General features: G+C 60.2%; 1 protein-coding gene across 1 annotated transcript; it reads left to right on the plus strand.

Annotated features, from left to right (window-relative positions):
- Window positions 1–2,263: 2,263 nt before the first annotated feature.
- NIBAN2 (niban apoptosis regulator 2) lies at window positions 2,264–23,909 on the plus strand. Its single transcript, XM_062505655.1, has 15 exons — window positions 2,264–2,401; window positions 3,439–3,553; window positions 9,833–10,011; window positions 13,194–13,322; window positions 13,406–13,511; window positions 14,668–14,835; window positions 18,392–18,507; window positions 18,590–18,694; window positions 19,880–20,042; window positions 20,408–20,595; window positions 20,766–20,921; window positions 21,614–21,730; window positions 22,143–22,250; window positions 22,358–22,469; window positions 22,858–23,909. The coding sequence occupies exons 1-15, from the start codon at window positions 2,264–2,266 to the stop codon at window positions 23,907–23,909; spliced, it is 2,952 nt and encodes a 983-aa protein (XP_062361639.1).
- Window positions 23,910–25,379: the final 1,470 nt, after the last annotated feature.

Raw genomic sequence — 25,379 nt, forward strand, 5'->3', positions numbered from 1 at the left:
TAACTCCCCTGGCATGTCAGGGCTCCCTGCCAGCAGTGAGGGCTGGTTCTGGCAAGCTGGGGCTTTACCTGCAGCCGTCGTGTCGGGGCACGGGGCTCGCTCTGAGCCAGCGTGTCGGGGTGGGGGACATGGCTCTGGTGACCTTCCCATGGAGCCCTCCCGGCTGTGCTGTGCTGTGCTCAGCCCCAGGGCAGAGCTGCCTTCCCTCGGGGAGGGCTTTCCCTGCCTTCCCCATCGAGGGTTTAGCCAGAGGCCTCAGCTGGAGCGAGCTGGGGCACGCAGGGAGGGGATCCCTGCTCTGCCTGGGAGCAGCAGGGCTGGGACAGGAGGAACAGAGGCAGGATGGCAGCTCAGAGCTCTCCTTGGGCCAGCCCAGGGAGAGAAAAGCACCCCCAGACCAGGGAAGCTCCATAGCAGTATCAGACACCCCAAAACCCATTGCAGGGACACAGCCAGGAGCTGGGGTTTCCTGACTCAGAGCTCAGAAGGGCTCAGTGCCTCTGTCAGCTCCAGCCCATCCTCCTGGGACTCACAGGCTCCTGTGTCTCCGAGCTTCCAGCAGGAAGCAGGACTGGAGGGATCCAGGGATGTTTATCCATGGGCAAGGTGCGAAGGCAGCTGAGGACCAGGACCCAGCTCTGCTCCCACCACCCAATTTGTGGGGGATGTCACCTCATCCTGGGGCTGCCGCCCCCAGAGCCCCTCTGGTGAGGTCCCCAGGCAGGAGCTGTGCCCCCTCCCCAGCCCCTGCCTGGCCTTGGAGCTTTGTCCCATGCCTGGACGTGCCTGCAGTGGCCCCATGGAGAGGAGGGGAGGAAGGGGCAGAGCAGAGCAGCTCGTTGCTTCCTCCCAGTCTCTTGGACCGGTGGGGGAGGAAGGAATAAAACTCCACCTTTTCCCCCTTTTCAAAGGGAAAGAGCAGTGACATTTGACACAGGTCCCAGCTCTGGTAGAGCACAGTGCCCTTCTCCATGCCTTTCTGCCCTTTGCCATGCCCTCCTGCCCTTCTTTGTCCCCTTCTGCCCTTCCCTGGCAGGGATCTCTCCTGGGAACTTGGACCCCTTCACTACGGGAGTCCCGGATGGGACATTCCCACAGAGCAGGATGGATGGGACACTGCCCTGGAGGTGACAGAGGGCCTGGGGCAGGATCTCTCCCACCTCCTGCTGTGCTGGTGGCCTCTGGGGCACAGGACACTTGTCCTGGCTTCCTTTCTCCTGCCAGCTCTGCTCAGCCCCTTGAGGTGTTTTCCTGCATGGAAGGATGTGCCCAAAGGTGGGGTGAGCCAGCTCCCGGACCCCAAAATTGTGGTGGCTCAGCATCCTATGGTATGGGTACGGAGAAGCTGGACACAGGAGCCTCCCCAGCAGCAGGACAGGCTCCAGGACAGGTTCAGGTCTGTTTTCTTCAAATCCCTCCTCATCAGGTTGTTTTTTTTAGATGCACATAAAAATCTTTGTTTGGTCTCCTCCCCTGGGGCTGGATTGGTTTTCCCCCTGGGTACAAGGACAGTGTGCCAGGTTCAGCTCCATTCCTAAGGGCTGGGCATGAGGGGACACAGGGGAAGTGGCTGCTGGGACATCCCGGAGCAGGGATCGCTCACCCCCAGCTGCCCCCAGCGCAGGGGATGCCCGAGTTTGCTCTGTCCCCTTTGCCGTGGGGACCTCAGCTCCCGGGGGTTGCAGGATGTGGATGCCTGAGCGCAGCCCGGCTGGGCACGGCGGGATTGCGCCATTCCCGAGGGATGCAATGCTGCCCGGCCGGTGTGGGGGATGAGCCGGGCCTTATCTGGGCAGGGGTGGTGCTGGGTCCCACCCTGCTGTGGGGAGAGCCACAGTGGTGGCAGCTCTTCTCCACCCTGCCCGGGTGCTGGTGGGGGACAAGGGACGTGTGGGGCGATGAGGTTGCAGCCAGGATGAGGGCAGTGGGTGCTGGTCTAGCGCAGGGTTTGGGTTTCAGCTTGAGCCAAGCTGCCCTACAGAGATGCTCCGTCCTCCCACAGCCACCTGCCCGTCCACGGGACATATCCTGACAGTCCTGGGAGTGCAGTCACCTCTGCTGGTGGCTTGCACCTGGTCCCCGTGCCTGCTGTCAGGTGGCACTCTGGGCTGGGGTGCCCTGAACACACCTGTGCCCCACGGCTTTGGAGCATTGCCCCAAAGGCTGCTCCGAGGGAAAAGGGGCTGGCAGGTTGGATGGGGGCAGGGATCTCCTCGTCCCCCATCCCTCGGAGGCTGTTCGGGCAGGGAGGCTCAGGGCAGGGATGTCGGTCCCTGCTGGAATGGAAGCCCCGCTGCTGTTTGTTATTCACAGGCACATTCCTCGCACGCAGCAGCCCCGCACTGCTGTTCCCAGGAACCAGCGGGACACCGGCATCCACGCCACGGGAAAACACCCTCGGGCACGTAGCAGGCCACTAATCCCTGTCGTGCCGGGCTGGATGTGACCCCGAGCCATGGGAAGGGGCTGGTGCAGGGGGCTGAGCCCGGCTCACGGCTGGGATTGGGGAGCAGGAGCAGCGGTGTCCAAGGAAGCAGCAGCAGCAGCAGGTGTCCAAAGCTTCCCTGAGAGTGGCTTTTTCAGTGTTTTTCAGCTGTTCAGAGCTTGAAGAGCTGCTGTGGAATGTGCTGCTTCGTTTCCAGCCCCGTGGTTCCCGTGGTTGGCGCCGGAGCCCGGCAGGGCCACGGGAGCGCGGCTGTGCCCTGCCAGGTTGGATGGGGCTGGGAGGGCAGTGCTGTCGGCAAGCAGGGCGAGGTGCTGGGGATGGGCACGGAGCCCTGGCAGCACCCCCGGGGTCCCAGCTGGCCGGAGGGTGCTGCGGGATGGGGACAGCTCTGGCAGAGCCGTGTCCCCGGCGGGTGCCCCAGCCCCGCGCTGGCACCACGGGCGCTTCTGACTCATCCGGGGGCAGAGCCCGGCACGGCACAGGCACGGCCGGAGAGGATGAACCGGTTCAGGCCTGGCCCCAGCTGGTTTCTCCGGAGAGGCTCCGCTGCCTCATCCCTTCCTGCGGCTCAGCCCACCCTTCCCACCGCGGCTGAGTCACAGGGCAGCCGGCTGCTCCGAGGGAGGGAGAGAGGGAGGGAGGCACCGTGTGTGCTCCCTTTCCACCCCCACCGCCCTTCTGAGCTGGTTTCGGGCAATATTTTCAATTCTGAAAATATTTTCAATTCTGAAAATATTCCCGATGGATTTTGGAGTGGTGCTGGAGCCTGGCGGTGCCCCTGTCCTGCCAGATCCCTGGTGCTGGGCAGTGCCTGGCATCAGAGCAGCCTCTGCTCCCACTGGTTCCAGTCGAGCTCAGTCCCAATCCTGAGAGCAGCCCAGAGCAGGAACACCCCAGGGTGGGTTTGTGTGAAGGGTGCATTTGGGTTCAAGGAGATCAGAGGGGAAACTCTCCCACTTTTTGCTCTGCCCAGTTTGCTTTCCCTGCCCCAGCCTCTCCTGGTTTGTATGAGGAGGAAATACAGAGAGCTGCTGGGCCAGCCCCTGGGTTTTGCTGTGATCAGGAAGAAAACCTCCTCCAGCCCCTTCTCTGTGCCCGTGCCCTCGGGTGAGGAACTGGTGCCCAGCTTCCCCCGTGCTGCCATCTCCTCTGGATGCTCAGCAGGGCTGAGTCAGGCCCATATGAAGGCGTTTGTGTTTCTGTGTGGAAATGAGCTCACATCCAAATCCCCAAAACCCTAAACTGCTGGCTGGGGCTTAACCCTTTGGGTGCACCCGTTGGCTCTGCAGGATTCCTGTGCCCTACAGGCAGTGTCACTGTCCCTTGTGCTGGCTGTCACTGCACTGCTACTGTTCAGCCTGCCTGGAGCCATCTCCTGCTGTCAGTCTTTGCCCAATTCCTGCTGGGATGAGCTAGGGCAGCCCATGGCCATGGGTCCTCATGGCTGGGTGCTGCTCGGGGCTTGTGGGGTGCCCTGGGCACCTCATGCATGGCATCCTGTGACCCCCATCCATGTGTGCACCCCATCTCACTGTGCAGTGCCCTCAGGGGCATGCCCACACGCCCTGTCTGCATAATTCCAGGGTATGGGACACAGGGGGATGGCCAGGGGACAGTGGGAACACCCCTGGGTGTGCCAGGCACCAGAGAGGGCTGGCTAGAGCAGCCCCACTGAGAGGGGTGACCTGGACACAACCAGTGGCATCAGCCTCACTGCAGTGGCTTTGTTCCCCTTGCTGGAAGAGCCATCCAGGAGTAGCTGTCCCTGTCAATGCCACCATGGTGGTTGTCCCTATCAATGCCACTGGGAACCTGTGCTCCCCTCAGCAGCCCGCCCCCACTCACTAATCATTTACAGGCTAAATTAGTAATTAACTCCTCCCCCAGCAGCCTTGGCAAACTGGCCAGGCCAGCACTCACTGCCCCATGGGTCACCTGTCCCACCATGTCCTTGGCCAGCACCACCATGGCACAGAGGGACTGTCACCAGGGCAGGGTAAAGACGTGGCCCCCGCTGCCCTGCAGGCACATCCCAGTGCCACCCCCTGGCTGAGCTGGCAGGGGGACACAGGACACAGCGTGGGGCTGGGGTGAGCTGGCCTGAGTCCTGCTGTCCCACAGGGCTGGGAAAGGAGCCAGGCCAGGCCTTGCCCCCCCTCTCCAGCCTGGGGGTTCTGCTTCAATGAGCTGGTTTGGGCTTTTTGTTTTTCTTAATTTTTTCTGGACCAAGAGGAAAATTTCCTGCCTGGGGTGAGGCATCCCTGTGGCATCCCCAGGGGTTTGGGCACCTTGCTCCAGCCCCTGCTGTCACTCCACTCCTGGCATCGTGGGAGGTGTTCCTGCCTGTGGCAGGGGTTGGAAAGGGATGAGCTTTGAGGTCCCTTCCAATCCAAACCAATCTATTACTCCATGATTCCATGATCCTACATCATCCCAGGGGCCTTCTGCAGAGGGCTGGGGTTCCAAAGGCACCTCATCCCCTGGACAGATGGAAAAGGCAGTGGACACATGAGGACTGTGGGTGCCAAACGGGATGTGGGCTTGGAGGAGGATGCAGATGACTGTTCCCACTGGGGATTGCCAGCTGCTGGCCTCCAGCCCCTCCGAGGGGGTGTGAGAACACACGTGTGTGTGAGTTGTGTGCATGCTGGAGAAAAGCAGGTCCTGTGGAGACCTCACAGGTCCCTCCAGCATCTGAAGGGGCCACAAAGAAGCCAGAGAGGGACTTTCATTGGGAATTGTAGTGACAGGACAAGAGGGAATGGCTTCAAACTGAAAGAAAGGAAATTAGGTGAGATACTGGGAAGGAATTGTTCCCTGTGAGGGTGGGCAGGCCCTGGCACAGGGTGCCCAGAGCAGCTGTGGCTGCCCCTGGATCCCTGGCAGTGTCCAAGGCCAGGTTGGACATCGGGGCTTGGAGCAGCCTGGGACAGTGGGAGGTGTGGCTGGGGTGGCAGGGGGTGGCACTGGATGGGCTGTAAGGTCCTTCCAACCCAAACCAGTCCCTGATTCCCCACTGATGGGTGGGGTGCCTGTGCTGCTGCAGCCCCTCAGCCCCAGAGCTCTGGTCCCACTGCCTCTGGGAGCAGCTGCTGAGCCCTGGGGACACACCTGGGCTGAGCCACATCCCTGTCCCCATCAGGGACACACTGCATCCCCTGATACCCCTGTAGGTCCTGGGTGTGTTGAGCTGAGCAAGAATGAGGAGGGAGAAGAAAGACAAGAAAACCTTGGCACAAACCTGTGCAGGACTGACCTCCCTGTGGCTGGATCTGCTGACTGGGCTGCCCGGCCTGGGCTATTTACAGCAGCACTCCCATTTTCACATGATCTCAAGGGCAATGAGGAAAACGAGCTCCGGACACACACTGGTGCTGGAAGGGCTCTCCATGAGCCTGGGGCTGTGGGCTGGGTTCCTGGAGCTCTGCTCTTCCCACTGTGGTGAAACAACCTGCAGGCAGCAAATGCAGCAGCTGGGGGGAAGAGCAAGGTCAAGGCTGGGCTCCAGGTGTTCAGGGCTCTGGATCAGACCTGCAGCTCATGGATTGTTTTTCCCCCATTTCTCAGAGCTGGGGCTGGCTCTGGTCTCATGGGAGCTGGGGATCAGAGCTGGCTGTTCCCTCGGGATGTGTCTGTGCTGGAGAGAGTCCAGAGGAGACCACGGAGCTGCTCCAAGGGCTGGAGCCCCTCTGCTCTGGAGCCAGGCTGGGAGAGCTGGGGGTGCTCACCTGGAGAGGAGAAGGATCCAGGGAGAGCTCAGAGCCCCTGGCAGGGCCTGAAGGGGCTCCAGGAGAGCTGGAGAGGGAGTGGGGACAAGGGAGGGAGGGACAGGACACAGGGAATGGCTTTTCCAGGGTTAGATGGGATATTGGGCAGGAATTGTTCCCTGGCAGGGTGGGCAGGCCCTGGCACAGGGTGCCCAGAGCAGCTGTGGCTGCCCCTGGATCCCTGGGAGTGCCCAAGGCCAGGTTGGACACTGGGGCTGGGAGCAGCCTGGGACAGTGAGAGGTGTCCCTGCCATGGCAGGGGGTGAAAGGAGATGATGTTTCAGGTCCCTTCCAGCCCGAATCAATGCATGATTCCGTGTGTGGGACTGACTGTGGTGCTGGAGATGCTTCCCAGGGCAGGACAAAGCCAGTCCAGGCTGCTGGGCCAGCTTGGACACTTTGCCTTTGGAATCCTGAAGGCAAAATCCAGTTCCTGCCCTGCCTCAGAGGGACCAAGACCCAGCCAGGGCTGCCCTGGCCGGGCTGTGACCTCTGAGCACTTGAGGGCTGCACCTGCCCTTGGGCACCGACTGCTCCAGGGCTGTGCCCTGCCTGTCACCCTGGGCTCGGTGACAGCAGTGGTGGCAGGACCAGTCAGGGGGATGGGCAGGAGAGGAGCCTCCTTTCCCGGCTGGTTTCACCCACAGGAGCCTCGGGTCTCTCCAGGGACAAGGACGAGCCTGTGCTGTCCCGCTCCGTCCCCGTGTCCTTGCAGGGCCACTGCCCTGCTGTGCCCATGGCACAGGCTGGCTGAATGATGCCAGCAGAGTGTGGGGACCCTGGGGACCTGGCAGGGAGGGCTGGAGCATGGCTGGGAGCTGCTGTGGCCTGGCTGAACCCCTGCCCTTGCTGCCTGCATCCCGCCTCGTACCCAGCCCTGGGTTTGCCAATGCCCAGAGCCCTCTCTGTGCCCTCCCGGCTGTGCAGCCCCTTTATGTCGCTCCTGCTGGAGCTACCACGTGTGCCTGAGTCATGGAGAGGCAGGAGGGGAGCTGGAGGCTGGGGACAGAGGAGCTCTGTGAGCAGAGGTGCTGACACAGGGATCCTGCTGAGCCAGGCGTTGGTGCTGCCGCTGCTCTTGGAACCCCACAGTGGCTTCCCCCTGCCAGGAGTCGGGAGCCAACGGGACGTGCCAGGGCCTGCAGCAGCCCAGCCACCCCTCTGGGTGTGACAGGGACAGGGTGGTGGCAGGGGGAGGGTGTGGGTGCTGCGGCGGAGCGGTCCCAGAGCAAACACGGGGATTGGGAAAGCGCTGTGGGTGGCGGGCTGGGGACACCCGTCCCTGGGAGGTCCCGGGGTGCTCCTGTTTGCCAAAGTGCTTTGGGGTGTCTGAGCCCACACCCACTGGTGTTGGCTGTGGGGGTCCCTTCCCTCCTCTGCCGTGACAGAGGGGCTCAGGTGAGGGCTCTGGGGACAGGTGACAGTCTAGGGGGCTGTACCCCCAGACCCCTCCAGCTGTTGGCTGGATGTGCAGCCAAAGCTGCTCATGGAGGGAGGGCCACTCGTGGGTGGCTCTGGTCGTGGAGCTGGAGCACAGAATACTCTCTGTAGCCCTCAGCGCTCCATTGTGCTGGCAGGGAATGCTCTCCACAGCTCCCAGCACTTCAGGGAGGCTTTTTTCAGCCTGATGAAGGAGCCAGTGGGTGGCTGAGGCACTTCCTGAGTGTGACACACCAGCCCTGCAAGGGTGTTCCAGATGTGAGGGGTCAGGACACTCTCTGGCATCATCAGCGTGGGCTTTCCCCCCTCTGCTCAGGCACAGCCCACTACTAGCACTCCACTCTTATGTCCCTTCCTGATCCCCAGAGGTCCGTGTCCCTCTTGCTCCCCTGGGCTTGCCACCAGGGCTACCAGGCAGGGAGCATCAGTGACCCCCAGCATCCCCTCAGCACCCCAGAGAGTCCTGCTGAGCCTGGGGAGATTTAGTCACCTTGGGTGTTTGACTGCAAGTCTTGTTCCAACCTCTGCAAATAATTGACTTTTGCTTTTCCATTTACTTAAACCCTCCTAATTGGCCCTGCTGTTAATCAGGGAAGAATGAGTGACTAAGCCGTCTTGCCTGCCCAGGGACCGGGGGCTCCTTTTTTTCCCATGGACTGAAAGGAAATGAAACCTCAAAACATCCTTTTAAATCTCAGTTATCTGCATGGCTGCCCAGAGCCCTGACCAAAATCACACAGCTTGGGAGATGGGAATTGCAACAGAGGTGCTGCGTGGACACCAGGAGGAAAGGCCAAAATCCAGGCTGAGGCATTGCTGTGCCGGGAGGAGCTGGGGGTCTCATCCTTTGCTGTGAATTTGTCAAATTTCTGAGGGTTTCACCCTGGCATAGCGTGGTGCTGGTCTGTAGTTTGCTCCCATGGCTGGCAGTGCTGGCATCTCCTCAGGGATGGCTGTATCCCTCCTTGGGCAGCATTGTCCTCCGGAGCTGCTCATCCCATGGGGATTTGCAGCACCCTGCAGCAAAGCTGCTCCTTGTGCTGCATTGGCTGCCAGCACAGCTCCGGGCTGGCTCCTGCTGGAGATGTTGGCTCCTGCTGGAGATTTTGGCTGCTGCCAGGCTGTGCTGAGCCGGCGTGGGGGCTGTTTTGTCTGGGTTCGTGCCCCCAGCATCATGCTGGCTCCAGCACTGGGACGCAGAGCCAGGATCCGTCCTCCCGCACCCATCGCCAGCGCTCTGGCAAAGCCTGAGCTGTCAGAAATTGTTGGAGGAGACTCAAATTCTTCATTTTTCACAGGCTCTGGGGCAAAGTTGACTGGGGAGTTCAAAGTCGAGGCTCTGTGTGCCAAAAGCAGCTCCGGGGGGAGTTGTTTCTCCAGCTTTGGGATGCTTCAGGATGGGGTTTTGGTGTGGGACCTCCATCTGGGGTCTGGAGCAGGGGTGGGGAGGGCGCTGGGTGGCTCAGGGTGCCCAAGGGGCTCCTCTGGCCACATTGGGGCTGGAAAAGCCCTGTACCTGCTGCAGGGGGTGGGTTTGCAATGGGCTCCCACTCTCTGCATCGAGGGGCTGCTGGCTGGGGAAGGGGCTGCCTGTGGGATGGGATCTGCTCCAGTGTGGGGTGCAGGGGGATACCTGGCAGCTCAAGCTCTCCCAGGACTCTGGACTCATCCCAGACTGGAGTTTGGGGTCCTGGTGAGGGTCCCTGCCTCACACCAGGTGAGTGTCGGGGGTCCAGGCTGTCCTTTCCTCTCACTCCAACCCTAATCCCAACCCTGCTGCATCAGGAGCTGCAGGGCTGGGAGCCCCCTTGTGGGATGGCCCTTCTGGGGACACAGCAGGGTCAGGGGGATGTGAGTGATGTTTGGGATGGGGAGGGGGGGCTGCCCCCAGTCTCAGCCAGCTGAGGTGGCCAGAGCAGGGCCAGGAGCTGCACAAGGCACAGGAAGCCTCGGCACCGCCGGAATCAGCTCAATGTCAGGAATTTCCTGCTGGGGAGAGGAATCCATGAAATTAATGTGAAAGGCCAAAAAAAGAGATCATCCTGATCCTGAATCAGGCCCTGGGCTGCACAGGGAGGGCAGAAGTCAGCGGGTTCTGCCATGATCCCTGCACCAAAGGCTGTTCCAGCAGGCAGGAGGGTGGTAGGGGAGGGGTCTGGGGGTTTCTGAGGGGTCTCAGACCCCAAACTTAGCCCGTGCCTAACGTGGCTCTGCTGTCCCATTGCAGAGAAGACGGGGAAGGTGCTGGGAGAGTTCTGCCGGTGCTACAAGGAGCAGTTTGGAGTAGCTCTCTTCAACAGCGTGCGCTATGAGATCGAGGGCACTGGGGGCCCGCAGGCACAGCTGCTCCACCGCAAGGTAAGGGCTCCATCCCCCAGATCCATGTCCTTCCCAGAGCCCAGGCACATCCCCTCACCCTGTCCCAGCCTGCTGGGTGTGATGTGGCCCTGTGCTCCTGGTCCAGCCCATTTCTGGGGCATCGTGGGGCTCCCTGGGATGGTTTTCTTCCTACCCCATGGAAGGAGCACATGGAGCCAGCAGGGTAAGTCTGGCTTTGGATGTCTGTGCTTGATGCCAGGGCTGGCAGGAGCTCAGGGAGCCCTGAGCACACATGCCAGGCAGTGTCCTCCTGCTCCAGTGTGTGAGTGATGCTCCCACCTGGGCAAATTCCTAGGGAAGAATGGCAAACCCCTGGCATGTGTCCCTGACCCCAGAGGTGGCTCCTGATCTGCAGCAGCCACCTATCTCCTGACTGGTTAAAGGGATTTGTGTCTGTGGCCTCTGCAGGAGATCCTGCCTTCCTCTCCCTCCCTCCTCCAAAGGCAGATGCACCTCAGGTGGGGCAGCTCACAAGCTGACGTGGCTTGGGGACCTCTCTAGCATGGCTTCCTTGGGGTCTTGGCCTGGACAGGTTGCTCTAGCTGCTGTCCTGAAAGCAGGAAGAGATGTGATTGCACATGGCCACAGGCTCCTGCTTTTGTCTGGGGTTTAGAGGGGTGGCTCTGTAAAGGAATCTAGGAAATGCCTCCCTGAGCTCAGCCCCGAGCCCTGGGCGCTCACAGCGGTCATGTCCCTGACCCACCCATGAAGGTGATACCTTGCCCAGGCACCAGGACGTGCCCCATCTCCTCGGGGACCTGCCTGGGCACTGGGTGTGTTAGAAAAAATAAAGGAGTGGAGGTTCCTGGGGAGGAGCTGGGGCACAGTGTCCTCAGCACCCTTGGGTTCCTCGGATGCCTTCGGCCCCCCTGGGAGGTGCCTCCATCCCCAGGTTGGTTGCTTCATCAAAATGCTCCAGCAAGCAGCCCAGGAATGTCTGAGGGACAGCAGCGAGGTCGGGAGGTCAGGGACACCGCAAGTCTTGGAAAAACTCCATGTGTAAATAGGAATTCTCCCTGCTCAGTGTCCTGTCTGCTGCCCAGCCCCTCTCTGGGTCCTGGCAGTGCCACTGGGATGTCCCAATACTCCAGATACCACAAAAGTGAGGGATGAGCATCTCCACCTGCACTTTGTGCCCCCCAAACATGCCCCAAAAAGTTGTGGATGGCACCCCAGGATGGAGGGTGTCATCCTGCCTGGCCTCAGCTGGGATGTGGCACTTGGGATTTTTAAATGTTTGTTGTTTATTCCCCTTTTTTTGTGAGCTCTGTGGTGCTCGGAACAGTAACACCAGGGGTGACATTGGTGGCCCTCCTGGCAGAGGGGGACAGCAGGAATGTCTGTGAAGGATGATTCGGGCACCTGAAACTCCAGCAAGATACAACAGCAATAAGATTAAGGAATAAACACATCTGCCTTTGGACTCTCCAACAATCCAGAGCTCCTGAAAAATCACCCCTGACATCCTGTGCCCCCTGGCCATGTGGCAGGGATTTGGGCAGCACAGGGGCTTGCCAGCCCCTCCCTGCCCAGCCCCAGTTTGGCACACACCTGCGCGTCCCAAATATTTGCTGGAGCTGGGAGGAGCCCCCTGGGTGCCTCCCTGGGGTGGGAAGGGTGTGTGAGGTGGGGGACAGCTCTGTTGGGGCTGCCAGGATGCTGGTGGCTCTCTAGGGTCCCCAGAGCTGTGTCAGGGCTCAGCCTGGGTTTTATTCCATCAGCAGCCAGTCTGTGCAGCTCTCTGCCCTGAGGTTCTGGAACCAGTTTAGGAGGGCTCATTCCCCTTGGATGAGTCACTGGTGGGGACTCCCCAGAGCTGGCACCTCCTCTCTGTCCCCATCCCTGCTGGTGGCCTTGGGGCTCAGGTTCTCATTCCTCCTGCTGGCCCCCAGCCCTGCAGGGCTTGCTTTGAGCTTTCTTCTCCCTCTTCCAAAGGCTTTGGGAAGCAGTGGGGAGCAGTCAAGCTGCTGTCAGACCTCCCCCAGCCCAAGGGGGTGTGTGGTCAGGGCTCGGGGAAGGCAGAGAGGTTCCTGTGACCCAGGAGAAGGGCGGAGCAGGGAAAAGAGTGGGAAAAGCTCCTCCAGAAGGGTCCTGCTGCTGGGGCAGGGTGGGATCCAAGCCTTGGCTGGTTCCTCCTGGCGGCCACCATGGTGGAGGGTGGGTGGCCACAGCAGCAGAGGCGGCTGCCGCATGCTCTAGCCCTCACGAGAGCTCTCAGCTCTTGTTTATATTCCTGGGATCATAAAAATTCCTGGGACAAATTCTTGGCTCCCTCAGGCAGGCTGTGTTTGGGATGGTGTAAATGCTGCTGGCCAAAAGGTGCTGGGGAGGGGCTGTCATGGAATCATGGACTGGTTTGGGGTGGAAGGGACCCTAAAATCATCCAGTGCCACCCCCGCCATGGGCAGGGACACCTCCCACTGTCCCAGGCTGCTCCAAGCCCCAGTGTCCAACCTGGCCTTGGACACTGCCAGGGATCCAGGGGCAGCCACAGCTGCTCTGGGCACCCTGTGCCAGGGCCTGCCCTCCCTGCCAGGGAACAATTCCTGCCCAATATCCACTCAAAATCTCTCCTAGTTTAAAAAAGCTGTCACTGGTCCCAGTGAAGTCCAGAACATCTGAGTATTGTCTGGTACTGGGCTCTATGGGGTAGCTTCTTGCTTTTCCTCTGCCCTGTCACATCTGGAGACCCTGCTGGGTAGGGCTTGGTTCCTGCCCCCTGCAGATGCCCCGGCAGTGCCACACATCTCCCCCTGCCCCGAGGCAGGGAAATTGCAGAGTTGGGGCTGGAGGAGCAGCTGGAGAGCTCTGCTCCAACGTTCCACTCAGCTGGGGGAGCTGGAGTGGCTCAGCTGAGCTCAGCGTGTCCCAGGGGGGAGATGCCAGGGGCAGAAGTGTCACCAGAGGTGTGACCAGAGGAGTCACCACGTGCTGGATGAGCCACCCCTCGGAGATTTTCTAGGGCTGTGCCTGTGCTGCCCCTCAAAACATCACCCAGATGCACCAAAATTTGTGATACCATGGGAGCTAATCCAGTGCAGACCCTCAGCATAGCTCTAGAGAAGAAAAACCCACCCAGACCACCGTGGATGGACCTCGCTGAGCTCCCCAGGGCAGAGCTGTCCCCTCCCTGATCCCCTGTGCCTGTCCCTTCCCTGCAGGTTCCACTGGAGGACCACGTCATCTACTCAGGCAACATCTTCCAGTACATTGAGGAGAACAAGAAGTGGAGGAACCGCTTCTGCGTGGTGCCACACAACTACGGGCTGGTCCTCTATGAGAACAAACTGGTGAGGATAACCCCCCTTCCACCCAGCTCCAGTGGGGCCACTGCCCAGGGGACACCCCATCCATGACCATTTCTCCTGCCCAGGCCTATGAGCGGGAGCTGTCGCCCCGGGTGCTGGTCAACAGTGCTGGCTACAAGATCCTCACCTCTGTGGAGCAGTACCTGGAGCTGGTCAACAACAGCCTGCCTGGTGAGCAGCCCCTGGGGACCTTTGGGTGGGTTTAGGGGGGTGTGATCCCTGAGGGCCATCAGAAAAGGGTGATTTTGGGGTGTTGTATCCCTGGGAACCTTCTAGAAAAGGTGGGTTTGGGGTGTAGCATCCTTAAAGATGTTCTGGAAGGGGGAGTTTTGTGATGTAGCGTCTTTGAGGACCTTCAGAAAAGGGTGATTTTGGGGTGTAGCATCCCTGGGAACCTTCAGAAAAGGGTGATTTTGGGGTGTAGCATTCCTAAGGACCTTCTCAAAAAAGATGGGTTTGGGGCATTGTATCCTTGAAGACCTTCAGATATGGGTGGTCTTAGGGTGTAGCATCCCTGAGGATCTTTTGGAAAGGGTGGGGTTGGGATGCAGCATCCTTGAAGAACTTCTGGAAGGGGTAGGTTTGGGTATAGCATTCCTGAGGACCTTTGGAAAGGGGTTGTTTTAGGGTGCAGCACCCCAGGGATGCTGGAAGGGACCATTTTAGGGTGTAGAATCCCTGAGGGCCTTCTGGAAAAAGTGGATTTTGGGCATAGCATCCTTGAAGACCTTCAGGAATGGTTTTTTTTTTTTTTTGGGATATAGTATCCCTGGGCACCTTTAGGAAGTGGTAGTTCTGGGTAGTGGGGTTGTAGGGAAGGAGAACAGCCCTGTTCCCACAGTGGGGTGTGTGGGGTCTCTGCTGCTCAGGTCCTGCTACAGCCACCAGGGAGGGAGGGAGGAAGAGAGGAAGGGAGGAAGGGAGGAAGGGAGGGAGGGAGGGAGGGAGGGAGGAAGGAAGGCAGGAAGGAAGGAAGGAAGGAAGGAAGGAAGGAAGGAAGGAAGGAAGGAAGGAAGGAAGGAAGGAAGGAAGGAAGGAAGGAAGGAAGGAAGGAAGGAAGGAAGGAAGGAAGGATCCATGGCTCTGTGAGAATCACATGATTTTTAATTACCTTCAATTTTACTTTTCAATTTTCATTCTGATCTCCTTTTTGGAAAAAAAAAAGAGGCTCTTTTTGCATTTGGTTTTTTTTTTTAGAAACAGCTCCCAGCAAAGGCCCTGGGAAGGAGCTGAAGGGTCTGTGTGTCCCTACTGGACACCCCCAACCCTGCAGCTTCCCCATCCCTCTCCCCCATCTCCCGCTCAATCCATCCATGCTTTTCCACAGGTGTGACCCCAAAATCTGGGCACTCGCCCATTCTGAAGTGCCCCACGGATTTCCCCCTGATCCTATGGCACCCCTATGCCCGGCACTATTATTTCTGTGTGATGACGGGCAAGGAGCAGGAGAAGTGGCGGGCGGTGTTCCAGGACTGCGTGCGGCACTGCAACAACGGTGAGTGACACCTGGGGACACACCAGCGTCCTCCTGCTCCACTGAGGGACCCTGCAGAGGCCAGGTCTGGGTTTTTGGGTAGAGGAGATGGTGTGGAGCTCATGAGGAGCAGTTGGGTGGGAGTTGTTGAGTAATTCTGGAGAAGGGAAGGATTTGGGAGATCCTTCCAGTGCCTAAAGGGGCTCTAGGAGAGCTGGAGAGGGACTGGGGACAAGGGATGGAGGGACAGGACACAGGGAATGGCTTCCACTGCCAGAGAGTGGGGTTAGGTGGGGTACTGGGCAGGAATTGTTCCCTGGCAGGGTGGGCAGGCCCTGGCACAGGGTGCCCAGAGCAGCTGTGGCTGCTCCTGGATCCCTGGCAGTGCCCAAGGCCAGGTTGGACACTGGGGCTGGAGCAGCCTGGGACAGTGGGACGTGTCCCTGCCATGGCAGGGGGTGGAACAGGATGATTTTAAGGCCTCTTCCAACCCAGACCAGTCTGTAATTCTATGACTGATCATCTCATCAATGCCAGCATCACCCCCAGCTCCCTGGAGCATCCCTGTGCCCTGCCTCCATCCTCTCCCCATGAGGATACCTGCCCTGGAGTCAGCACAGAGCCTGGCTCCAGAGCTGCCCTGATGCCTATTTCCCAACCTGAGGGAGAAAATATTTGTTAATTAAAGTCATCAAACACCAACTCCCCCCTGAGGGCTTCTGGGGCTGTGGGCAGAGGGTGCAGGGCTGTGCAGCCAGCAGAGGCAGGACCTGACTCCCACGTCAGTGATACTCTGGCAGGAAAACACGATTTTCCTGCTTGGCTGTGGCCTGGGCACTCCTGGGCTGAGCCCCAGATCCTGGCCGTGCTTGGGATGGTGAGAATTTCCTGAGGAAGGCAGTGCCAGAGCTGAAACCTCCTCAAAATCGAGTGTTTTAATGGGTGTTCTAGATGGTGCCCAATTTCTAAATGCTTCTTTCATTCCTGGGAACTCTGGGTAACCTCAGTTTTGCCAGAACTGCTGTAATAGGGTAGGCTCTGGAGCCCGAGTTTCACTGAGGGTTTCCATCCTCCCATGTCAGATTAAATCTCCTAAAAAGCTGCTCTTTTTATTTTGGGCTGGAGGTCTCTGAGCTCGTTGGGCTGAACGTGTCCCCTCGGTACAGCCAGGGCTGGGCTCCTTTGTGTGGGGCTGGGTGTTGTGGCCCCTCTTCCCCCTGAGGATCATTTCTGGATGAGCTCAGCACCCCAGAGCCCCCCGTGCTGGCTGGAGCAGCAACTGTGAGCAGAGCCAGTTGTGGATAAAAGAGGACTCGATCTCCTGCTAACAAACCCCCAGTTTTTATCTCCAATTCCCCTCCCACCTGCTGGGTGCTGCTGTGGGACACAGGGGAGGTGTGAGCCCTCCACCACCCCCTCTGCCAGCCACGGTGGTGCCAGAAACTCCTCTCCTGCCTCTCCTTCTCCTCAGCATGTGATGGAAAAGCCTTCCCAAGTGGGCAGTGGCCAAGGAGAGCTCAGTGCTGGGGCTGCTGCATTCCTCTGGCCCGGATTTGTCTGTGACATTGTTCTTCCTGCCCGTCTCTGCTCCTGGGAGCTCCAGGATCCTGTTTCATATTCCATGAAGGCTCTTTTGTTGTTGTAAAGCACTTTAGGTTGTTCCCCCCCCCCCCACCCTTAAATTAGAGGCTCTGTTTCTGCCTCTGTTGTGATTCGTGTGGGAATTTTCACCTCCCTTTCTCAGACTGTGTCTGTGTAACAGCAGCTCTTCTGTAAGGACTGGGGATGTGCAGCTCTGTTCCTCACACAGACGGGGTCACCCTGGTGTCCCTGGAGCCCCTGGCTGCCCCAGAACTGTCCCTTGTCAGTCTGGTGTCACCTGGGGCTAGGCAGTGCCCACTCTGAGGGCTCTTGCCCCTTGTTGCAGGATGGTATGAATTAAAAAGGGGCCTTAAATCTCATCCAGTGCCACCCCAGCCATGGCAGAGATACCTCCCACCATCCCAGGCTGCTCCCAGCCCCAGTGTCCAACCTGGCCTTGGACACTGCCAGGGATCCAGGGGCAGCCACAGCTGCTCTGGGAATTCCACCCTGTGCCAGGGCCTGTCCACCCTGCCAGGGAACAATTCCTGCCCAATATCCCATTTATCCATCCCTGCCCTCTGGCAGTGGAAGCCATTCCCCGTGTCCTGTCCCTCTATCCCTAAACCACACACTGATGAAGGAAGTTCATTAAATTTGCCCTGTGAAGTGGCACGGGAGCTTCTCACAGCAGCCCTGCCAGGACAGGGCACAGGGCTGGGGACAGACTCGGGGGGTGTCCCCAGGCTCAGCTTGGAGTGAGTGACCTTGGGAAGATTCTTCGGGGGCAAATCCTGCCCCAGGCCCTGTAGGGACAGAAGATGAGAAGTTGTCCCACGTTGGAGAGGATCTGAGCTCCCAGGAGCTGTGGATGGAGCAGCAGCAGCCCCTGGAAGCTCAGCCCAGCTCTGGCTCCCAGTAAAGACTGAGAAAGGAATGTATTTTACTTTCTCAGCGTTTTTTGGTTTTTTTTTTGTTTTTTCCCAGTTACAAAGCTGCCCCTTAGCAAAAGCTGCTTAGGCTTGGAGTTAATTGTAATCACCTTAGAAAAGTCTGTATGCACTGGGATGGATCTGCTCACTGCCCTGGGCTGTCCCTCTGGGACACCTGGCCGTGTCCCCAGCTCTGCCAGGTGCTGTGGGACTGTCAGCACTGCAGGGATGATCCCCTGGAGCCTCCCAGCAGGCTCACCCTGGCTCAAATCCCATCCTGATCCCCTGCTCCGGGCATGGGGACGGGAGCTGCGGGTGGAGGGTTCTCTCCTAGGGGTGTTTCCCTGTCTGGCAGGGACCTCCACAGCCCGGACAGGCTGAGACGAGGCAGGGACACGCATGGGACATATGGGACAGCTCCTGGGCTGTCCTGCCTGCCCGATGAACCCATCTCCTGGCTGTGGCAGAGTGGGGGTGACACCTGAGCCCCCCTCGTGCTGCAGTGACTGACCCCAGGACATCCCAGCCCTGACTCACTCCTGAGCCTCTTGGCCACTTCCCTCTTCCATCCAAGCCACGCTGCTCCCTGCAGGGCCTCTCTTCCTCCTTCCATCCCACAGTGCTGGGGGCTCACTGGGTGCCATGTGCTGTTGGGGGGCACTGAACCCCCCCATCCTGGTGAGCCTCTGCTCCTGTTGTGCCTTTGGAGCTCACTGAGTCCCCAGATCCCTGTGCACCATTTGGGGTCATTTGGCCCCCATGCCCCATGCACCATTTGGGGGTCACCGAGCCCCCATCCTACCCAGCCCCTGCTCCTGGGTGCCTCCATGCCCTCGGGGTGGCTCTGGGGGGGATCACTCTGGATGTACCAGGAGCCCCCCCAACCCCTGCTGCCCACCAGCCTGTCAGGGACAGTGGCTTGGGACAGGACATCCCGGTCCCAGTGACACCCTGGGGGCTTGCACGGGTCCGAGGGTGTGGGGGAACCACACAAAGGTGGGCTGGGGGTGCTGGGCTGCCCCTCATTCCCAGTTCCAGGCTGCTCACAGGTATCCCCTCGGCAGGGATCTCCGAGGACTCCAAGGTGGAGGCTCCAGCCTTCACGGACGCCATCCGCATGTACCGGCAGTCCAAGGAGCAGTACGGCACCTGGGACATGCTCTGCGGCAACGAGACCCAGGTGAGCACCCGCACCCCCAAACTGGGCTGGGAGGGGTGGGGGGGGGCTCAGCAGGCTCCCCAAAAACTTCCTGCCTCCACAGGTCCTGAGCAACCTGGTGATGGAGGAGCTGCTGCCCGAGCTGAAGAGCACCATCGGCCCCCGGCTGAAGGGCAAAGCCCCGGAGCGCCAGCGGACCTGGATCCAGGTGTGGGGCTGGGGCTGGGCTGGGCTGGGCTGCCCGGGGGGGGTCCGCACTGCCTGCCAGCACACCCTGCTTGGGGAGCCTCCCTCCATCCCATCCCATCCCATCCCATCCCATCCCATCCCATCCCATCCCATCCCATCCCATCCCATCCCATCCCATCCCATCCCATCCCATCCCATCCCATCCCATCCCATCCCTCCCTCTCTCCCTCCATCCCTCCGTCCGCGCTGGGCTCGCTGCCCCCTTCTCCCGGCCCCTTCCAAAGAATCCGTCCTTTCTCCACTGCGGCTTTTTAAAGCTCCTCCCGTGCCCCTGCCCAGCCCTGCCCAGCCCCGCCTGCGCTGTCCCTGGGGCCGGGCGAGCAAACAGGAGGAAGCCCAGCCCTGGAGCGAAACCCGTCCTGGCTAAATTTAGCGAACCATTTTTAGAGCAGCACGGGCTAAATCCAGCCCAAACCCTTGCGAAAGACTGAGGGCTCTTCAGAACTGCCTGTTAAAAACCTTAAAGCCCGATAATTACCACCAGGCTCGTAATGGGCCACTTGAGCGGCCTGAAAACACACAAACGCTGCTTTTCCAGCGGCTGCGGTGAGCTGAAAGCCCGGGGGAGGGAGGAGAGGGAGCGCTCTGCATCCTGCCAGTCCCAACAACCCCCAAATCGCAGCCTTTGGCAGCAAAGTGAGCCTGAAGCCTCAGCGAGCGGCTCCATCCTGCTCAGGAGGTTGGCTCTAAGGAAACAGGGACAGGGAACAGATTTTAGGGTGGTCTGTGGTTCTCCTGCTTGGAACCACTGTCCCTGGAACACCAGGATCCCCAGGTCTGCAGCATTTCCTGACATGCAGCATCCCCAGACCTGCAGCATTCCTGGACATGCAGCATCCCTGGAGCACCAGCATCCACAGCATCCCCAGCCCTGCCTGGGGCAGGTTGCCTGGTGGAGGTAGCACTCAACCTCTCTGCCCCTCCAGCACCACTTGGAAGCAGTTTCTGCATGGCAGGAGCTCCATCTCACCCAGCTGGGGGTTCCCTGGTGTGGAAACCCCTGCCAGGCTGTGGGCAAGGGTCCTGTCAGGGCACAGGGGATGGTTCAGCAGGTCCTGCAGCCAGCCGGTGCTGCAGGTGATGGTTGGGGGTGCAGGTGGAGGCTTCGGGGGTCTCTGACCCCCCCGCCCACCTGTGTCCCCAGGTGTCAGACGCTGTCTATAGGATGGTCTATGAGCTGGCCAAGGCACAGTACGACGCAGCAGTGGCCAGGTGTGAGCAGGAGCGGCCGCAGCTGGAGAGCACCATCCGCACAGACATGGACCAGATCATCACCTCCAAGGAGCACCTGGCCAGCAAGATCCGAGGTACAGCCCTGCAGGGATGCACAGGGATGTGTGGCTGTGCCCATGGCTCTGGGGGTGGCTGTTCCCAGGGTGCAGCACAGCCCCTGGCACCCTTGGGTGGTGCACGGCCTCATTGGCATTGTCCCAGGAGGTCGGGGACAAGGTGAGCAGTCACCCCCCAAGTGTGATAGTGGGGCAGGAATGGGTTCAGTACAGACCAGGGGCACTCTTCAGGAATTCCTTGTGTTGTCCTGAAATCGGGAGACTCCTCCTGGAGGGGCTTGGAGGCAGGAGCAGCTCCTCCTCCCTGGGGTGGGTTTAGGGTGTGATGTGAAGGGCTGGAAGGACAGAGGAGCCTCACCATCATTATCCCTGCTCTTTGCCAGCCTTTGTCCTGCCCAAGGCAGAGGTCTGTGTCCGTAACCACGTCCAGCCCTACATCTCCTCCATCCTGGAGGCCCTGATGACCCCCACGAGCCAGGGCTTTGCCGAGGTGCGGGAGGTGTTCTTCAAGGAGGTCACCGACATGAACATGAACGTCGTCAACGAGGGTGGCCTGGAGAAGCTGGTGGAGGTGAGACCTGGTGCTGCTCCTTGCCAGCCTGGGGGTCACAGGGCCAGTCCCGCTTCCACCCCCAGTGTGGACAGCAGTGGGAGACCCCAGGCTGAGAAGATTCCCCCCATGTGGTGTGGAATGTCCCTGCCCCGAGTACGTGGAGAGGCTGAGCTTGGCTTTGTCCCCAGTACATGGAGAAGCTCTCCCACCTGGCCTTCCACCCCGTGAAGATGCAGTCATGCTATGAGAAGATGGACCAGCTGAAACTGGAGGGTCTTCAGCAGAGATTTGATGTCTCCAGCACATCTGTCTTCAAGCAGAGGGCCCAGATCCACATGAGACAGGTGGGATGGGGACCAAGGTCCTCCCTTGTCCCCCTGGGCTCAGAACAGAGGTTTGGGGAGCCCAGCCTGGTCCAGCCCAGGCTGGGATGTCTGTGCTGTCTCAAAGGGTGGATGATGGAACCCCTTTGGTCTAGAGCCCATGCTGGGCTTGGGCATCCTGGCACAGCTGTCCCTTTGCCACCAAGCCCACTGGCACCAGCGAGGCCAGTAAGCAAATTCTGGGGTCTGATCCATCCTGACCTGGAGCGGGATATAGGACGATGAGGGGGTGCAACACCAGCTTTGAGAACCCTCCTCTCCCAACACCCTTGATCCTCGGGGTGAGGGCTGTGGATGCCACGCTGGGATATCAGGGATTTCTCCAGAGTGAAGGCTCTTTACCTGTTGGATATTGGGAAGGATCTGTTCCTGGCAGGGTGGGCAGGCCCTGGCACAGGGTGCCCAGAGCAGCTGTGGCTGCCCCTGGATCCCTGGCAGTGTCCAAGGTCAGGTTGGACATTGGGGCTTGGAGCACCCTGGGACAGTGGGAAGTGTCCCTGCCAGGGAGGGTGGGGGTGGCACTGGATGATTTTAGGGTCCCTTCCACCCCAAACCAGAGTGGGGTTCTGTGCTGAGTCTCATCTCAGTGTGCCCCAAGAGCCCCCTGGCCACCTTTGGGTGCTCCCCACGTGACCACGTTCCTCTGGTTGCAGCAAATGGACGATGCTGTGTACACCTTTGAGACACTGCTGCACCAGGAGCTGGGGAAGCTGCAGGGCAAGGACGACCTGTGCAAATCCATCCAGCGCATCCTCGAGAGGGTGCTCAAGGTGAGGCCGGGGCTCAGAGCCTTTGGTGGCCTTGTTCCAGGGCCAGGGAAGAGGCCAGGAGTGATGTTACCTATTGCAACAAAAGTCTTCTGGGAAAATGCTTCTTTATATTGAGGTGTTTATGGGTTTTGCTGGGGGCAGACACGTGGGAAATCAGCTGGAAGAGCCAGGTCCCCTCTGACCACATCTGTAAAAGCCCCCCAGGGTTCACACTGGCACCCAAATCCTCCTGCAGCCAGCAGTGGAAGAGCCGGCTCCTACCCAGGAGCCAAAGAGAGGAATGTGAGGCCAGAGAGGTCTGTTCACGCCTGTGCAGATGGGCTGGGGGGCAAATCTCAGGGGTTTGTGCCCGCGGGCAGGGGGCTGCCAGCCCACCACCCTCGGTGACCTGGTGCACCCTCTCACCCTGCAGAAATTTGACTATGACAGCAGCACCGTGAGGAAGAAGTTCTTTAGGGAGGCCCTGCTGCAGATCACCATCCCCTTCCTGCTGAAAAAGCTGGCACCCACCTGCAAGGGGGTAAGAGGGGAAAGTCTGGGCTGTGGGGAAGGACTGTCCACACCCGTGGAGGGGCTGGAGCATCCATTCCCCACAGCCTGCTGGGCTGAGCCACCTCTCCCTGGCAGGAATTAGCCAAGTTTCAGGAGCTGATCTTTGAGGACTTTGCCAGCTTCATCCTGGTGGAGAACACCTACGAGGAGGTGGTGCTGCAGTCGGTGATGAAAGACATCATGCAAGGTAGGGTCCTGTGGCACCTGTGTGAGGAGGGGGTGACCCTCTGCAGGGTGCTGGGGGCTGTGTGAGGAGGGGGTGACCCTATGACAGGGGCTGGATAAGGAGGAGTGTTCTCATGCAGAGTCAGCTGAGGGCTGTACAAGGAGGGGTGACCCTGTGCAGGGTGCTGGGGACTCCATAAGGAGGGGTGACCCATGCAGGGTGCTGGGGTCTGTCCCAGAAGCAGCTTTCCCACCTGACTTCCCCACTGGCAGGGCTGAGCAGTGGGTGAGATACTGACCCCTCTGCCCAGCTCCAGCCACCTCTCTCATCACCCACGGGGAGGACTGGGCAAGGTGCCCCAGCCCAGCGGTGCCCACAGCCCCCGTGACCTGTCCCTCCCTGTCCCCAGCTGTGAAGGAGGCGGCCGTGCAGCGGAAGCACAACCTGTACAGGGACAGCATGGTGATGCACAACAGCGATCCCAACCTGCACCTGCTGGGAGAGGGCCTGGCCATCGACTGGAGCGAGGAGTACAGCGGGCAGCCCGAGGCCGAGCCGGCGGCCGAGCGGCGCCGCAGGGCCAAGCAGGTGGTGTCGGTCATCCAGGACGACGAGGGGGCCCTGCCCTACGGGGCCGAGGCACTGCTGCAGCCCGGCTCCCCCGAGCCACATCCCGGGGTGCCCCCGAGCCCCGTGGATGCAGTGAAGGAGATCCGGGAGGCGCTGGCACAGGAGAGCCTCGGGGACGGCGCTGGGGCGGAGGAGCGGCTGATGAACGGCACTGACCCCGGTGGTGCCAGTGAGGAGGGGGAGCTGCTGGCAGGGGCTGCCCAAGGGGATGGCACACAGCAAGGTCCAGCCCGTGACGGGGATGGGGTACGCTGTGTGGCACCACCAGCACCTGGAGCTGAGATCCCATCAGGGACTGGGGGAGAACGTGCCACACCAGCATCATCACCCGTCCCTGGAGCCGAGGTCCCGTCAGGAGCTGGGACACGCCGGGCTGCACCAGCACCGCCTGTGCCTGAAGCTGAGGTGTCATCGGGGGGGCAGTGTGCCACACCAGCATTGTCACCTGTCCCTGGAGCCGAGGTCCCATCTGGGACTGTGGGACAACATCCTGGACCAGCATCACCTGTGCCCAGAGCTGATGTCCAATCAGGGGCTGAGGTGCCACACGCCACACCAAGATCAACTGTGCTGGCATCACCTGTGCCCAGAGCTGATGTCCCATCAGAGGCTGAGGTGCCACACGCCACAGCAGCACCAGCCAGCCCCGGAGCCGATGTCCCAGCAGAGGCCGAGGTGCCCCATGTCACACCAGCACCGCCCAGAGCCCAGAGCCCATCAGCAGCGTGTCACCAGCGCAGTGACAACGAGACAGGCGAGCGCGGGCAGCGCAGCCCCCCGCAGGCCAGGGCCACCACAGAGAGCGGTGAGGGGGTGCAGACTGAGTTCTAGCCCCAGCCCCCTGCCATGGAACTGGCCCCGGTGACACTGGGGCTGGGGGAGGGGGCTAGGACCCCCGGGATGGAGAGCAGCACCGCGGGAGAGGGAGGGGATGGGGACACCGAGACCTTACTGCCTAGCGGGGGTCCCGCTGCCGTGGGGGGCTGCCCACAGCCACAGCCCCTGCTGGGTCAGACTGGGGATGGCCCCAGTCTGGCATGGGGCATCCCCTGCGCTCTGCTCTGTCCTTCTTCTGCCTTATTTTCTTTTCTACTGAGGAGATGCTTTACTGAAGAGCTTTATCTGCCCCCCACACCAGTGCCTGGGGCTGCCGAGGGGGGGGGGCTGGCACTAGCCCTGCTGAGGGTGGGTGTGCAGGATGCTCCTGGCTGTCCCCAGGGTTGTCCCTGCTCCAGTCCAGGGGGGTTTCCTGGGAGCCTGTCCACTGCCATTCCCCTGGCCGGCTTCGGGAGCGCCAGTGGAGCGGGGGCTGCGGGGGATGATGGAAAACAGGATGGCAAACGGGGACACGACAGGGACAGCAATGCTAGGGGACTTGAGCCACTGCCGAGTGCTGGGTCAGACTGGGTCAGGTGTGGGCTGCCGGTGCCCAGGCCGGGCTTACAGCATCCAGGCTGGGCTTACAGCATCCCAGGCCGGGCACAAAGCATCCCAGTCCAGGCTCACAGCATCCAGGGTGAGCTTGCAGCACCCAGGCCGGGCTCACAGCAGCCAGAGCCCATCCCCAGCCATCCTCACCCCAGGGTCTTCTAGGGGCTATTTTAAGTTCAGAGTTAAATCTCTGGGGGAAGGTGGCACTCACACCGTATCCCAGCTGTGCCTGGAAGGACTGGGATAATTCCAGGCTCAGCTTGCTGTGCAGTGGAGAGATCCCAGCCCTTGCCCTCCAGATCTCTTCAGCACCTTCCATGGATGGTTTCTCCATCCATCGATTTTGGCACCTGCTGAGACAGCTGAGCAAAGAGCAGGGGTTTGCTCACTGTGCTCACTCTGTCACGGGGATGGGGACAGGACTGCTGTAGCTCCCACACAGTGATGCCAAAAGCCCTGGAGGTGCTGTGGGTCTGCAGGACTCCTCGGTGTGACACCTGGAACAGGGACTAGCACCCTGACACCCACCTGTGCTTAGGTGCCACCATTCCTGCCTCAGGAGGGGGGTGCCCAGCCTAACCTACTCAGGAGGGCCCCCAAAGTGCCTTGGGAGGAACCCCTCAAAGTGCCTTTCTCTGTGAACTTCAAACCTGTCTCTTCCAGGATATTTTATTAAGAAAGTTATACAAATGTTTAAAGATATGCTTATAATAAATAATAAAATGGAAAAGCTTTATTTAAAGCCAGAGGAGACTCTCCTTACTCCTGACCTCCTCCCTGGGTAGGGTTGGGGATCCCCAGTCCCACTGGGACCCAGGGGTGTCACACCCTAAGCCCACCAAGCAGTGACACAAAGCAGGAGCAGAGCTG

This window comes from Cinclus cinclus, chromosome 19, assembly GCF_963662255.1.
Source record: "Cinclus cinclus chromosome 19, bCinCin1.1, whole genome shotgun sequence".
Taxonomy (NCBI): Eukaryota; Metazoa; Chordata; class Aves; order Passeriformes; family Cinclidae; genus Cinclus; species Cinclus cinclus.